Here is an 18,070-nt window from a genome sequence, read left to right as displayed (position 1 = left end):
AACATGTGAAATGTGTACCCTGTAACACTTACAAGTACACGTAAATTTGTATAGTACACACTGCATATACACAGGAGCTTGAAGTTATGTTAATAATATATATAGCATATATCTATATATAAAACCCCTATATACTATATAAAAACACTACATGTAGAGGGTATTTTATACTTAGTCTATTATTGACAGGACGTCAAGCTCTTGTGATATGAATGATAAATAAACTGTCCGTGCATAGCACAACACGTACATTTTCCACATTTTTATTTCTAAATAATTTGCTCTTAACCATACCAGCAGTACCATTGGTCAGGCATTTATACAAGTTTCATTGTGTTCAGCTGGGCATTGTAACACAATAGATAATCAAACACTACACACGGACACACAATCCAAAACACAAATCTGGTTCAACAACAGTAAACCCGGACGTATAATGACCAGGAAAGAGGTTTTACAACATTGGCACGCATGACAAGACAGCTAGGGCATGCGTCCTATATTCTGACCTTATTATATATTACACAATAAAGCCATTTGGCATTTCGCAACTGTAGCCTCAATCCGTACACTGTAATGTACAATTAACAATGGGAGGCAAGAATGAACCAGACATTCCAAGAACAATTAGGTATCTGAGTCAAATGATACTCGGCTTAATTTGATAACAGTAAATAAACAGCCATCATAGAGAGATGAGCCATTTTCTGCCAATTACCATACCGAGTCATTTTCTCGTGAGTAAACAGAGGTTACTGGCTATGCAGGTATGTGGATGGGATTTTAGAAATGAAACGAAAAATATCAAGTTCTACACGTATAAGTGTTTCAGCAATGCACCTTCCGATAGCAGATAACGGTATTCCTTTGGTGGATAGCGTGGGCGCCATACGGCTTCTATCTAATTAATAAAGCAATACTAATACTATGAAGCAATACTAATACAATGAAGCAATACTAATACGATGAAGCAATACTTATATTACAATGAAGCAATACTAATACGATGAAGCAATACTAATACGATGAAGCAATACTTATATTACAATGAAGCAATACTAATACGATGAAGCAATACTAATACGATGAAGCAATACTAATACGATGAAGCAATACTAATACGATGAAGCAATACTAATACGATGAAGCAATACTAATACGATGAAGCAATACTAATACAATGAAGCAATACTAATACGATGAAGCAATACTAATACAATGAAGCAATACTAATACGATGAAGCAATACTAATACGATGAAGCAATACTAATACGATGAAGCAATACTAATACGATGAAGCAATACTAATACGATGAAGCAATACTAATACAATGAAGCAATACTAATACAATGAAGCAATACTAATACAATGAAGCAATACTAATACAATGAAGCAATACTAATACAATGAAGCAATACTAATACAATGAAGCAATACTAATACGAATGAAGCAATACTAAATACATATACAATACAATGAAGCAATACTAATACATGAAGCAATACTAATACAATGAAGCAATACTAATACAATGAAGCAATACTAATACGATGAAGCAATACTAATACAATGAAGCAATACTAATACGATGAAGCAATACTAATACAATGAAGCAATACTAATACAATGAAGCAATACTAATACGATGAAGCAATACTAATACGATGAAGCAACACTAATACAATGAAGCAATACTAATACAATGAAGCAACACTAATACGATGAAGCAATACTAATACGATGAAGCAATACTAATACAATGAAGCAATACTAATACGATGAAGCAATACTAATACGATGAAGCAACACTAATACGATGAAGCAACACTAATACAATGAAGCAACACTAATACGATGAAGCAATACTAATACAATGAAGCAACACTAATACAATGAAGCAATACTAATACGATGAAGCAATACTAATACGATGAAGCAACACTAATACGATGAAGCAACACTAATACGATGAAGCAATACTAATACAATGAAGCAATACTAATACGATGAAGCAATACTAATACGATGAAGCAATACTAATACGATGAAGCAATACTAATACGATGAAGCAATACTAATACAATGAAGCAATACTAATACAATGAAGCAATACTAATACGATGAAGCAATACTAATACGATGAAGCAATACTAATACGATGAAGCAACACTTATATTACAATGAAGCAACACTAATACAATGAAGCAACACTAATACGATGAAGCAATACTAATACGATGAAGCAACACTAATACGATGAAGCAATACTAATACGATGAAGCAATACTAATACAATGAAGCAATACTAATACGATGAAGCAATACTAATACGATGAAGCAATACTAATACGATGAAGCAACACTAATACGATGAAGCAATACTAATACAATGAAGCAACACTAATACGATGAAGCAATACTAATACAATGAAGCAATACTAATACGATGAAGCAATACTTATATTACAATGAAGCAATACTAATACGATGAAGCAATACTAATACAATGAAGCAACACTAATACAATGAAGCAATACTAATACGATGAAGCAATACTAATACGATGAAGCAATACTAATACGATGAAGCAATACTAATACGATGAAGCAATACTAATACAATGAAGCAATACTAATACGATGAAGCAACACTAATACGATGAAGCAATACTAATACAATGAAGCACACTAATACGATGAAGCAATACTAATACAATGAAGCAATACTAATACAATGAAGCAATACTAATACAATGAAGCAATACTAATACGATGAAGCAATACTAATACGATGAAGCAATACTAATACGATGAAGCAACACTAATACAATGAAGCAATACTAATACGATGAAGCAATACTAATACGATGAAGCAATACTAATACAATGAAGCAATACTAATACAATGAAGCAATACTAATACGATGAAGCAATACTAATACAATGAAGCAACACTAATACAATGAAGCAATACTAATACGATGAAGCAATACTAATACGATGAAGCAATACTAATACGATGAAGCAATACTAATACGATGAAGCAATACTAATACAATGAAGCAATACTAATACAATGAAGCAATACTAATACGATGAAGCAATACTAATACGATGAAGCAATACTAATACAATGAAGCAATACTAATACAATGAAGCAATACTAATACGATGAAGCAACACTAATACGATGAAGCAATACTAATACGATGAAGCAATACTAATACAATGAAGCAATACTAATACAATGAAGCAATACTAATACAATGAAGCAACACTAATACGATGAAGCAATACTAATACGATGAAGCAATACTAATACGATGAAGCAATACTAATACGATGAAGCAACACTAATACGATGAAGCAATACTAATACGATGAAGCAATACTAATACGATGAAGCAATACTAATACGATGAAGCAATACTAATACGATGAAGCAACACTAATACGATGAAGCAATACTAATACGATGAAGCAATACTAATACAATGAAGCAATACTAATACGATGAAGCAATACTAATACGATGAAGCAACACTAATACGATGAAGCAATACTAATACGATGAAGCAATACTAATACGATGAAGCAATACTAATACGATGAAGCAATACTAATACATGAAGCAATACTAATACATGAAGCAATACTAATACGATGAAGCAATAATACGATGAAGCAATACTAATACGATGAAGCAATACTAATACAATGAAGCAATACTAATACTAATACGAATGAAGCAACACTAATACGATGAAGCAATACTAATACGATGAAGCAATACTAATACGATGAAGCAATACTAATACAATGAAGCAATACTAATACAATGAAGCAATACTAATACAATGAAGCAATACTAATACGATGAAGCAATACTAATACAATGAAGCAATACTAATACAATGAAGCAATACTAATACAATGAAGCAATACTAATACGATGAAGCAATACTAATACAATGAAGCAATACTAATACAATGAAGCAATACTAATACGATGAAGCAACACTAATACGATGAAGCAATACTAATACGATGAAGCAATACTAACTAAATACAATGAAGCAATACTAATACAATGAAGCAATACTAATACGATGAAGCAATACTAATACAATGAAGCAATACTAATACGAATGAAGCAATACTAATACGATGAAGCAATACTAATACGATGAAGCAATACTAATACGATGAAGCAATACAATACATGATAATACGATGAAGCAATACTAATACAATGAAGCAATACTAATACGATGAAGCAATACTAATACGATGAAGCAATACTAATACGATGAAGCAATACTAATACAATGAAGCAATACTAATACATGAAGCAATACTAATACGATGAAGCAATACTAATACAATGAAGCAATACTAATACAATGAAGCAATACTAATACGATGAAGCAATACTAATACAAACATGAAAGGAATACTAATACAATGAAGCAATACTAATACGATGAAGCAATACTAATACGATGAAGCAATACTAATACGATGAAGCAATACTAATACGATGAAGCAACACTAATACGATGAAGCAATACTAATACTATCTAATACAATGAAGCAATACTAATACGATGAAGCAATACTAATACGATGAAGCAAAGCACTAATACAATGAAGCAATACTAATACGATGAAGCAATACTAATACAATGAAGCAATACTAATACGATGAAGCAATACTAATACAATGAAGCAATACTAATACGATGAAGCAATACTAATACGATGAAGCAATACTAATACGATGAAGCAATACTAATACGATGAAGCAATACTAATACAATGAAGCAATACTAATACGATGAAGCAACACTAATACGATGAAGCAATACTAATACGATGAAGCAATACTAATACGATGAAGCAATACTAATACAATGAAGCAATACTAATACAATGAAGCAATACTAATACAATGAAGCAATACTAATACAATGAAGCAATACTAATACGATGAAGCAATACTAATACGATGAAGCAATACTAATACGATGAAGCAATACTAATACAATGAAGCAATACTAATACAATGAAGCAATACTAATACAATGAAGCAATACTAATACGATGAAGCAATACTATCTAATACATGAAGCAATACTAATACGATGAAGCAATACTAATACAATGAAGCAATACTAATACGATGAAGCAATACTAATACGATGAATAAACTAATACGATGAAGCAATACTAATACAATGAAGCAATACTAATACAATGAAGCAATACTAATACGATGAAGCAATACTAATACGATGAAGCAATACTAATACGATGAAGCAATACTAATACGATGAAGCAACACTAATACAATGAAGCAATACTAATACGATGAAGCAATACTAATACAATGAAGCAATACTAATACGATGAAGCAATACTAATACGATGAAGCAACACTAATACGATGAAGCAATACTAATACGATGAAGCAATACTAATACAATGAAGCAATACTAATACAATGAAGCAACACTAATACGATGAAGCAATACTAATACGATGAAGCAATACTAATACAATGAAGCAATACTAATACTGAAGCAATACTAATACGATGAAGCAATACTAATACGATGAAGCAATACTAATACGATGAAGCAATACTAATACAATGAAGCAATACTAATACAATGAAGCAATACTAATACGATGAAGCAACACTAATACGATGAAGCAATACTAATACAATGAAGCAATACTAATACGATGAAGCAATACTAATACAATGAAGCATACTACATGAAGCAATACACTAATACAATGAAGCAATACTAATACGATGAAGCAATACTAATACAATGAAGCAACACTAATACGATGAAGCAATACTAATACAATGAAGCAATACTAATACAATGAAGCAAACTAATACGAATGAAGCAATACTAATACAATGAAGCAATACTAATACGATGAAGCAATACTAATACAATGAAGCAATACTAATACAATGAAGCAATACTAATACGATGAAGCAATACTAATACAATGAAGCAATACTAATACAATGAAGCAACACTAATACGATGAAGCAATACTAATATACATGAAGCAATACTAATACAATGAAGCAATATATACAGAAGCAATACTAATACGATGAAGCAATACTAATACAATGAAGCAATACTAATACAATGAAGCAATACTAATACGATGAAGCAATACTAATACGATGAAGCAATACTAATACGATGAAGCAATACTAATACGATGAAGCAATACTAATACAATGAAGCAATACTAATACAATGAAGCAATACTAATACAATGAAGCAATACTAATACGATGAAGCAATACTAATACAATGAAGCAATACTAATACAATGAAGCAATACTAATACGATGAAGCAACACTAATACGATGAAGCAATACTAATACGATGAAGCAATACTAATACGATGAAGCAATACTAATACAATGAAGCAACACTAATACAATGAAGCAATACTAATACAATGAAGCAATACTAATACGATGAAGCAATACTAATACAATGAAGCAATACTAATACAATGAAGCAATACTAATACGATGAAGCAATACTAATACGATGAAGCAATACTAATACAATGAAGCAATACTAATACGATGAAGCAATACTAATACGATGAAGCAATACTAATACGATGAAGCAATACTAATACGATGAAGCAATACTAATACGATGAAGCAATACTAATACGATGAAGCAATACTAATACGATGAAGCAATACACTAATACAATGAAGCAATACTAATACGATGAAGCAATACTAATACGATGAAGCAATACTAATACGATGAAGCAATACTAATACAATGAAGCAATACTAATACAATGAAGCAATACTAATACAATGAAGCAATACTAATACGATGAAGCAATACTAATACAATGAAGCAATACTAATACAATGAAGCATACAGAAGCAATACTAATACGATGAAGCAATACTAATACGATGAAGCAATACTAATACAATGAAGCAATACTAATACAATGAAGCAATACTAATACGATGAAGCAATACTAATACAATGAAGCAATACTAATACAATGAAGCAACACTAATACGATGAAGCAATACTAATACAATGAAGCAATACTAATACAATGATGAAGCAATACTAATACGATGAAGCAATACTAATACGATGAAGCAATACTAATACGATGAAGCAATACTAATACAATGAAGCAATACTAATACGATGAAGCAATACTAATACGATGAAGAAATACTAATAATACAATGAAGCAACATTAATACGATGAAGCAATACTAATACGATGAAGCAATACTAATACGATGAAGCAATACTAATACGATGAAGCAATACTAATACGATGAAGCAATACTAATACGATGAAGCAATACTAATACAATGAAGCAATACTAATACAATGAAGCAATACTAATACGATGAAGCAATACTAATACGATGAAGCAACACTAATACATGAAGCAAACTAATACATGAAGCAATACTAATACGATGAAGCAATACTAATACAATGAAGCAATACTAATACGATGAAGCAATACTAATACGATGAAGCAATACTAATACAATGAAGCAATACTAATACGATGAAGCAATACTAATAACAATGAAGCAATACTAATACAATGAAGCAATACTAATACAATGAAGCAATACTAATACGATGAAGCAATACTAATACAATGAAGCAATACTAATACGATGAAGCAATACTAATACGATGAAGCAATACTAATACGATGAAGCAATACTAATACGATGAAGCAATACTAATACGATGAAGCAATACTAATACAATGAAGCAATACTAATACTAATACAATGAAGCAATACTAATACGATGAAGCAACACTAATACGATGAAGCAATACTATGAAGCAATACTAATACAATGAAGCAACACTAATACGATGAAGCAACACTAATACAATGAAGCAATACAATACTAATACAATGAAGCAATACTAATACGAATGAAGCAATACTAATACAATGAAGCAATACTAATACGATGAAGCAATACTAATACGATGAAGCAATACTAATACAATGAAGCAATACTAATACGATGAAGCAATACTAATACAATGAAGAAACTAATAGCAATACTAATACAATGAAGCAATACTAATACGATGAAGCAATACTAATACATGAAGCAATACTAATACGATGAAGCAATACTAATACGATGAAGCAATACTAATACGATGAAGCAATACTAATACAATGAAGCAATACTAATACGATGAAGGAATACTAATACAATGAAGCAATACTAATACGATGAAGCAATACTAATACGATGAAGCAATACTAATACAATGAAGCAATACTAATACAATGAAGCAATACTAATACAATGAAGCAACACTAATACGATGAAGCAACACTAATACGATGAAGCAATACTAATACAATGAAGCAATACTAATACAATGAAGCAATACTAATACAATGAAGCAATACTAATACGATGAAGCAATACTAATACGATGAAGCAATACTAATACGATGAAGCAACACTAATACGATGAAGCAATACTAATACGATGAAGCAATACTAATACGATGAAGCAATACTAATACAATGAAGCAATACTAATACTAATACAATGAAGCAATACTTATATTACAATGAAGCAACACTAATACGATGAAGCAATACTAATACGATGAAGCAATACTAATACAATGAAGCAATACTAATACGATGAAGCAATACTAATACAATGAAGCAATACTAATACGATGAAGCAATACTAATACGATGAAGCAATACTAATACAATGAAGCAATACTAATACGATGAAGAAACTAATACATGAAGCAATACTAATACAATGAAGCAATACTAATACAATGAAGCAATACTAATACGATGAAGCAATACTAATACGATGAAGCAACACTAATACAATGAAGCAATACTAATACGATGAAGCAATACTAATACATGAAGCAATACTAATACATGAAGCAATACTAATACAATGAAGCAATACTAATACAATGAAGCAATACTAATACAATGAAGCAATACTAATACATGAAGCAATACTAATACAATGAAGCAATACTAATACGATGAAGCAATACTAATACGATGAAGCAATACTAATACGATGAAGCAATACTAATACAATGAAGCAATACCAATACAATGAATCAATACCAATACAATGAAGGAATACTAATACAATGAAGCAATACTTATATTACAATGAAGCAATACTAATACGATGAAGCAATACTAATACGATGAAGCAATACTAATACAATGAAGCAACTAATACAATGAAGCAATACTAATACAATGAAGCAATACTAATACGATGAAGCAATACTAATACGATGAAGCAATACTAATACAATGAAGCAATACTAATACAATGAAGCAATACTAATACATGAAGCAATACTAATACGATGAAGCAATACTAATACGATGAAGCAATACTAATACAATGAAGCAATACTAATACATGAAGCAATACTAATACGATGAAGCAATACTAATAAAGCAATACTAATACATGAAGCAATACTAAATAACGATGAAGCAACACTAATACGATGAAGCAATACTAATACGATGAAGCAATACTAATACGATGAAGCAACACTAATACGATGAAGCAATACTAATACAATGAAGCAATACTAATACGATGAAGCAATACTAATACGATGAAGCAATACTAATACGATGAAGCAATACTAATACGATGAAGCAATACTAATACAATGAAGCAATACTAATACATGAAGCAATACTAATACGATGAAGCAATACTAATACGATGAAGCAATACTAATACGATGAAGCAACACTAATACGATGAAGCAATACTAATACGATGAAGCAATACTAATACATGAAGCAAACTAATACGATGAAGCAACACTAATACGATGAAGCAACACTAATACGATGAAGCAATACTAATACAATGAAGCAATACTAATACATGAAGCAATACTAATACAATGAAGCAATACTAATACGATGAAGCAACACTAATACATGAAGCAACACTAATACGATGAAGCAATACTATAATAAGATGAAGCAAACTAATACAATGAAGCAATACTAATACAATGAAGCAATACTAATACAATGAAGCAACACTAATACGATGAAGCAACACTAATACAATGAAGCAACACTAATACGATGAAGCAATACTAATACAATGAAGCAATACTAATACGATGAAGCAATGAAAGCAACACTAATACAATGAAGCAATACTAATACGATGAAGCAACACTAATACAATGAAGCAATACTAATACAATGAAGCAATACTAATACATGAAGCAATACTAATACGATGAAGCAATACTAATACATGAAGCAATACTAATACGATGAAGCAATACTAATACGATGAAGCAATACTAATACGATGAAGCAATACTAATACGATGAAGCAATACTAATACAATGAAGCAACATATAATACGATGAAGCAATACTAATACGATGAAGCAATACTAATACGATGAAGCAATACTAATACAATGAAGCAATACTAATACAATGAAGCAATACTAATACGATGAAGCAATACTAATACGATGAAGCAATACTAATACAATGAAGCAATACTAATACGATGAAGCAATACTAATACGATGAAGCAATACTAATACGATGAAGCAATACTAATACAATGAAGCAATACTAATACGATGAAGACAATACTAATACGATGAAGCAATACTAATACGATGAAGGAATAATAATACGATGAAGCAATACTAATACGATGAAGCAACATTAATACGATGAAGCAACACTAATACGATGAAGCAATACTAATACGATGAAGCAATACTAATACGATGAAGCAATACTAATACGATGAAGCAATACTAATACGATGAAGCAATACTAATACAATGAAGCAACACTAATACGATGAAGCAATACTAATACGATGAAGCAATACTAATACAATGAAGCAATACTAATACGATGAAGCAATACTAATGAACAACATGAAGCAAACATAATACGATGAAGCAATACTAATACATGAAGCAACACTAATACGATGAAGCAATACTAATACATGAAGCAATACTAATACGATGAAGCAATACTAATACAATGAAGCAATAATACTAATACAATGAAGCAATACTAATACAATGAAGCAATACTAATACAATGAAGCAATACTAATACAATGAGCAATACTAATACTACTAATAAAATGAAGCAATACTAATACGCTGAAACCCATTACTAAACGTCTTTTTAATGATTTCACATGACAAGATACAAAATCAGAAATTAATATCTGTCTTTTTTTCTTCCAGGAAGCTTGACAATGTCTAGCTTAAAAGACCAATTTGATTTTTCGAAGGCCTTTGATTATGTTGTGAGGGAAAACTTGTGGTTAAAGTTATTGAAATTGGTAATTCGAGGCAAGATGCTTGATATTGTCAAATCAATGTATCAATCAGTTAAAGCTAGGGTGAAAGCTAATAATGAATTTTCTGATGAGTACGAATGTGTAACCGGGGTAAAACAAGGGGAAAGTTTGTCCCCATTTCTTTTTGCAATGTATGTAAATGATCTTGAAGAAGAGCTGATTTTAAAAGGTTTGAAGGTGTGTCAATAATTTTTTTTGAAATTATTTATATTACTTTATGCAGATGACATCACTTAGATGGCCTGCACTAGTACTGGATTACAAAAGGGTCTGGATATTCTGCACGGTTATTGTGATAGGTGGAAATTAAAAGTAAATATTGAGAAAACCAAGGTCATGAAGAAGATTTAAAATTCTATTTGGTGAGGAGGAGGTGCAGATAGTTAAAAAGTTTTCTTTTTTGGGCTTAGTACTCTCATCCAGTGGGTCATTTTCCGATGCCCAATTAACTCTAGCGGGACAAGGAAATAAATCACTTTTTCAGCTGGAAAAACAATCGCAAACATTTATTAACTTTTCACCTAAACATGCATATAATTTATTTGAAAAATTAGTATGTCCCGTAATGAGTTATGGGTGTGAAGTGTGGGGCTTTCACTCTGGTTGGCAATAGAAAAGGTTCATTTAAGGTTTTGTAAAAGATTACCTGGAGTGAAAACTTGGATGTTTGCCACTAAAACTCAAGAGATAATTTAAGATAATAAAGTATTGGCTACAGATTGTCCATCATAAGAAAAATGTATTGGTTAAGTCAGTCTATGATGAACTTTATCAACAAGCTGAATCATATAGAATAATTAACTGGGGAAAATTGGTTAAACAATTATTATGTAAGTATGGTTTTGGTTATGTTTGGTTAGAACAACAAGTTGGGAACGAAAAGGTATTTTTAGAATTATTCCAAACTAGAGTTAAAGATATTTTTATACAAAACTGGCATAGTGAGCTCGTAGATTCGCCAAGGGCAAGATGTTATTTATTGTTTACAAATGAATTTGGATATATATATATAATATATATTTTTCGATACTGTAAATATTGAAAAATATAGAAAAGCTCTAACGAAGATTAGAACATCATCACATAGATTGTACATAGAAACAGGTCGGTGGCATAAGCCTAATCCAATTCCTGTCGATTTGAGATATTGTTTTAATTGTGCAAAAATTGAAGATGAATATCATTTTATCTTGGAATGTCCTATTTATGTAGATATTAGATCAAAACTATTAAAAAAAGAAATTTTGGTTTAGGCCTAATATGGCTAAATTTATAGATCTCTTGACTTCAGAAAATAGTAGCATTGTTAAAAATTTAGCTATCTTTGTTCACAGAGCTAATGAAGTTAGAAATTCAATATTATTTGATAATTGATATATTTGATGTGTGCATCCTTTCGCTGATTTCTTTTTGATTTATATATATATAGTGTACATCCTTTTCCCAGAAAAGTCTGTTTGCCATTGTCATGTCTGTATTTGTTTTGCACAAAGGCTTTTTAGCCTATTTGCTAAATGAAATAAAGATATATAACGATAATTTAGTATAGGATAAGTTCTTCTCCTTCTTAAATTCTTATCCTTCCATGTATGCATGTACAATTTACAAATTGGAGAGAATTGCACAAATGCAACAAAAAACACATAATAAATAAATCGATCTCTTGGTAAATATAAGTTGTCCTGAGTGGAATTACAATGTACTGGGTGTATCTGTTAAAAGTGTTCACGTTACGGTAACATAGTAACGTAGGATGGTGAAGGTAGCACGGCAGTCTTTAAACTTTCAACTTATGGCAACCATATCACGACTTTCAACTTTAAGTTTTTACGTAGTTTTTTCCAAGACCTTTTAGAGAATTGTATTCGTTTGCGTTTGAAGATGACTTATATTTTATATAATATGTTAATTTTATTGCTCAATTTATTCATCCGACCATAATTTAATGAATCAATGATAACTATGAGAGATCAACTACACAATAGTTTCATTCCCCATAACTGACACCGACATATTTAATCCTTACACTGTAGGCTGTAGGTATTATGTTTGATATTTATATTCACGATTAATTATAACATACAGGATATGATTGCTTACTCTAATCCAATCCTATTTCTCTCTCAAGAAAAGAATTAAAATCGTTAAAATAACATCAAGGTTTGGTATGATAATGAATACAACTAAATCAGTATCACTAAAACGTTGCCTAGGATATTAAAATAAAAGACGAGTTTAATGGATGGATGTCATCCGACACTCGTGGGCGATGGGTAGCTTTAATTTCTTCGGTTTAAGCCTGAATCGAAAATAAGCGGGTTTCGAATGTAAGCCCTGAATTAAATATTCTTCCAAGGAAATTATCTAAGACTTGTTCTGACGCCATGGTTGTCAACATATTATTCTCTTTAATGTTCTGTGGTAGTGTTGTTACTGTATCCTATACATAAATACGTGTATATGTATAAATATATGTATATTTGTTGTAGTTGTCAAATTGGTTCATGTACAGTGTACCTAATGACTTTGTTTCTTTTATTTTAATTTGAATGTAAGCCTACCATACGTTACATGAAAAATAACTTCCAAAATAAGCGAGCTTGAACATAGACCGGCCCTGAAAATAAGCCTTGGATTTCCTACTAAAATAAATATAAGCCGCGGCTTATTATCGAGATTTTAGGTTATTTGTATTGTTAGGACTAGGCTTAGTCGTTAAAGGTAAATGCTACATATTTACATGCCATCATCATTTCTAGTTTTGTTCTGAATTTTATGATATGTAAATTACTACTCGTATGTAATTTTATTCTAACAGCGTGTTTATAAACTCCTTGTTTCAGCTAATTTTATTGATTTCCTTTTTGTCATTCGACGTTTATGCTATTCGGATACAAATCTGCATGCAATTTGATAACATAGACATTAACAACTGCGTACGCCATGGTAAAATGATAGGGTTTAGAGTTACACGTGGAAGGATGGTGAACTAATTGTGTGTTTTATAATTTATCAGACATGACATTCGACTGAGCTAATGTAATGAACTATCATTTATTGTATCAATTTGTATGCCAACACGAATTATCTCATCATTAGACAATGATTTTCGTATCATCAGTGATAGGGAAGGCGATTCGTTACTATGCTACTATGTCCCCTTGATATAAAATTTTAATGGGACATTTGATCAGACAATGCGCCAAAACAACATCTTCTAGGGACATTGAGGCGAAAACAAAAATTAACATCAGCATGTACCATCAATGTTTTATTAGTCACTCATTAGTAAGTGTACTGTTGAGTCAGCAAATAAGAAAATAATGCTAGCAGATAAATTTGTTAACTGATAATTTAACCAGAAACGGCTTCAAAATTTAAAGTCATATTAAACTTTTTTGTTCTTGTTATAAAACAAAACATTGATTATATGTATGTTAGCAGAAATACACAGACATGTCTGTTCACTTCATGTGTCATTGTTTGTCAAATACAAAATCAGAAACATAAGTAGTGTGTAGTTCATATACCGACCCAAAGAAGCGATTTACTGTAGAAGCAAAACGGAATGAACGCTTACTAGTTTTGCTGTTTCTGTCTCCAAATACGGAAGGAATGTTGAAGATTACTACCGTAATGCACGTGGTTGACTTGTCACACGCAGTGTTCAGGTGTTCTTCAGATAAAGTTACGTGAATGTGATCGACCACATCACAAAATACATGTAGTTTAAATCGTTAATACGTAATACGCTAAAGAAATTGTCTCTGTCGCTTTCAGGCTGTAGAGTGAAAAGAATGGAAATTATCTCTCATAGATGACTTCGACCAGCAAGTACAGTATCAGATTACATCTAGGTTCTAACGCAGGGAACTCCCCGAACAGTATCAGAATTTTGTGTGATGACATCTTTGTTTACATCGGACCGCTTATACCATTGCTGAGTGTCACGTGACAAGTCGCTTATTTAGTTGAAAATCGCTTACACTGGAAGGCAGAACACGATATATAGTTGCATTTACTTATTAAAACGATCAACAAAACTCGATATTTCAATGCATTAATGGTTTGTAATACGCGTCATGTAACCTCTGTATACATTGGACAAATCAGCGGGCGGGGAACCAATCAAAAACGACCTTTCATCAGCGTGTTTAGAAACCGGGGTCCGTCTCAAAAACCAAATGTCTATGCACGGAAAGGGCGCAAAGTATGTTTTTTGATGCGTCATTTATTCAACAAATGCGCGTATGACACAGAGCGCGTGGCCTTCCCTTGTGAATTTATGTTAATATTTGTTTATCCGACATTATATAGAATGGACCCTCGATAATCCGTAATTCGCGTCCCAGTCACAAACTTTCCGGGTTGTGATTTCTAAGTCCAATCTATTTCCTGATATTTCCGTCCGGATTGTGAGTTTACTGGACTATCTGCGCCACGACTATCGTCGGTCCACTACAAAACCGCCCTGGAAGCAACATTAGTTTGTTTGTTTGATTAATTAACGTCCTATAAACAGCTATGGTCATGTAAGGACGGCCTCTCATGTATGCGATGTATTGCGTGCATGTTGTGCGAGGTGCATGTTTTGGGAGACTGCGGTATATTCATGTTGTGTCTTCTTGTATAGTAGAACTATTGCCCTTTTTATAGTGCTATATCACTGAAGCATGCCGCCGAGGACACAAAGCAACACACCCCACCCGGTCACATTATACTGACAACGGGCGAACCAGTCAAGACACAGATTTGTTTTCTGACAGATAACATCTATAACATTATTTTTTATTTTGTAATATATTTATATATAATATTTTTATCATTGTAATGCAATTGCATAGAAACCCAACAACAGATACTAACGAATTTGACATTGAATACAATTTTATAAGTTCCTTATAAAGACATAAGTTTACTTTGTTGAGCGACAAAAAGTTCCAGTTTGTCTGTAACTAGCTCCTGACTTGCACAATATGTATAATATGTCCGTCCGGACTCAATCTTTTCTACAGCTTTGCATATGATTGTGTCGGTCAATGTATAATAACTGCAATATATCACGCTGTGCATTTTCAGCAATGTCTTTGGGGATTTACTACATTCCAGTTTCTATAGATTTTTTCAGCTTTATCGTTCTATTTTACAGGGTTCCCTACGGCCGCCGACGCTATCAATGAATATGAAAACAATCCACGTAACGTATGGGCTGTCATCGAGTTCGAAGGGAATTTCTCTGATGACGCTTCCCTCCCGAAGGGCATCACTTACAAATTGCGTGTGGCCAACGAGTTGGCCGACAAATGGAGAACAGACAGGACATTCCAGTTCTATCAACAGTTTGGACCAAGGGACCAAAATTCAAACTATACCGGGGAACCGTGTAGGCTTTTTATCAATTCAATTTAATATTACGTTCGCCTTGGTTAGAAATAAAAAAAGAATTCTTTTACGAAATGTACAATTTGATAGGAAGACCAATAAGACAAGAACACTCCTGGTACACAAACACACAGAACACCTAAAGTGTTGGCTGTACCAATATTGTTATTTTGTTAGGAATTTCACGTACGATTCTACATTTTAATATAAAGCTACACCAGAAGAGTTAACATGTCTTCTGATAATTTTTAAAGGATTGTCGACGAATTAAAGCCATCAAAACAATGACGCAAGCCAGTCGAACGATATCGTTTATATTGTTAGCTTTAAATGTTATTGTATTTCAAAATTATGGCTTTGTTATTCTCACGTAAGGACAGAACCATCACAACCATTAACAACAAATATTGCTTCATTTATTCTAAAGAGAACTAATTTAAATTTATCTAATTAATTGGCACTACACATACCGAATGTCCACAAGAAATAACTAATCAAAATGCTCAAGATAATTAAGCGTTATTCTCAATATCTTTTCGGGTTATTAAGTCATAGACAAAAAACGGAAGGACATTCTTCATAACGGAAGGACATTCTTCATAACGGAAGGACATTCTTCATAACGGAAGGACATTCTTCATAACGGAAGGACATTCTTTATAACGGAAGGACATTCTTCATAACGGAAGGACATTCTTCATAACGGAAGGACATTCTTCATAACGGAAGGACATTCTTCATAACGGAAGGACATTCTTCATAACGGAAGGACATTCTTTATAACGGAAGGACATTCTTCATAACGGAAGGACATTCTTCATAACGGAAGGACATTCTTCATAACGGAAGGACATTCTTCATAACGGAAGGACATTCTTCATAACGGAAGGACATTCTTCATAACGGAAGGACATTCTTTATAACGGAAGGACATTCTTTATAACGGAAGGACATTCTTTATAACGGAAGGACATTCTTTATAACGGAAGGACATTCTTTATAACGGAAGGACATTCTTCATAACGGAAGGACATTCTTCATAACGGAAGGACATTCTTTATAACGGAAGGACATTCTTCATAACGGAAGGACATTCTTTATAACGGAAGGACTTCTTCATAACGGAAGGACATTCTTCATAACGGAAGGACATTCTTCATAACGGAAGGACATTCTTTATAACGGAAGGACATTCTTTATAAC

At 31.9% G+C, this 18,070-nt stretch overlaps 1 protein-coding gene across 1 annotated transcript in view; it reads left to right on the top strand.

Annotated features, from left to right (window-relative positions):
• The window catches only part of LOC138305143 (phospholipid-transporting ATPase ABCA3-like), a 44,029-nt gene that overhangs the window by 665 nt on the left and 25,294 nt on the right, over positions 1-18,070 (top strand). Inside the window, exon 2 of the mRNA XM_069245549.1 lies at positions 16,635-16,868. Coding sequence (XP_069101650.1) covers positions 16,635-16,868 — 234 coding nt within the window. The remainder of the gene's footprint in view (positions 1-16,634; positions 16,869-18,070) is intronic.

The sequence above is a fragment of the Argopecten irradians genome, chromosome 12 (assembly GCF_041381155.1).
Source record: "Argopecten irradians isolate NY chromosome 12, Ai_NY, whole genome shotgun sequence".
In the NCBI taxonomy this organism is placed as follows: Eukaryota; Metazoa; Mollusca; class Bivalvia; order Pectinida; family Pectinidae; genus Argopecten; species Argopecten irradians.
The sequence above is the reverse complement of the archived record's forward strand: the minus strand, read 5'-3'. Positions and strand labels throughout refer to the sequence as shown.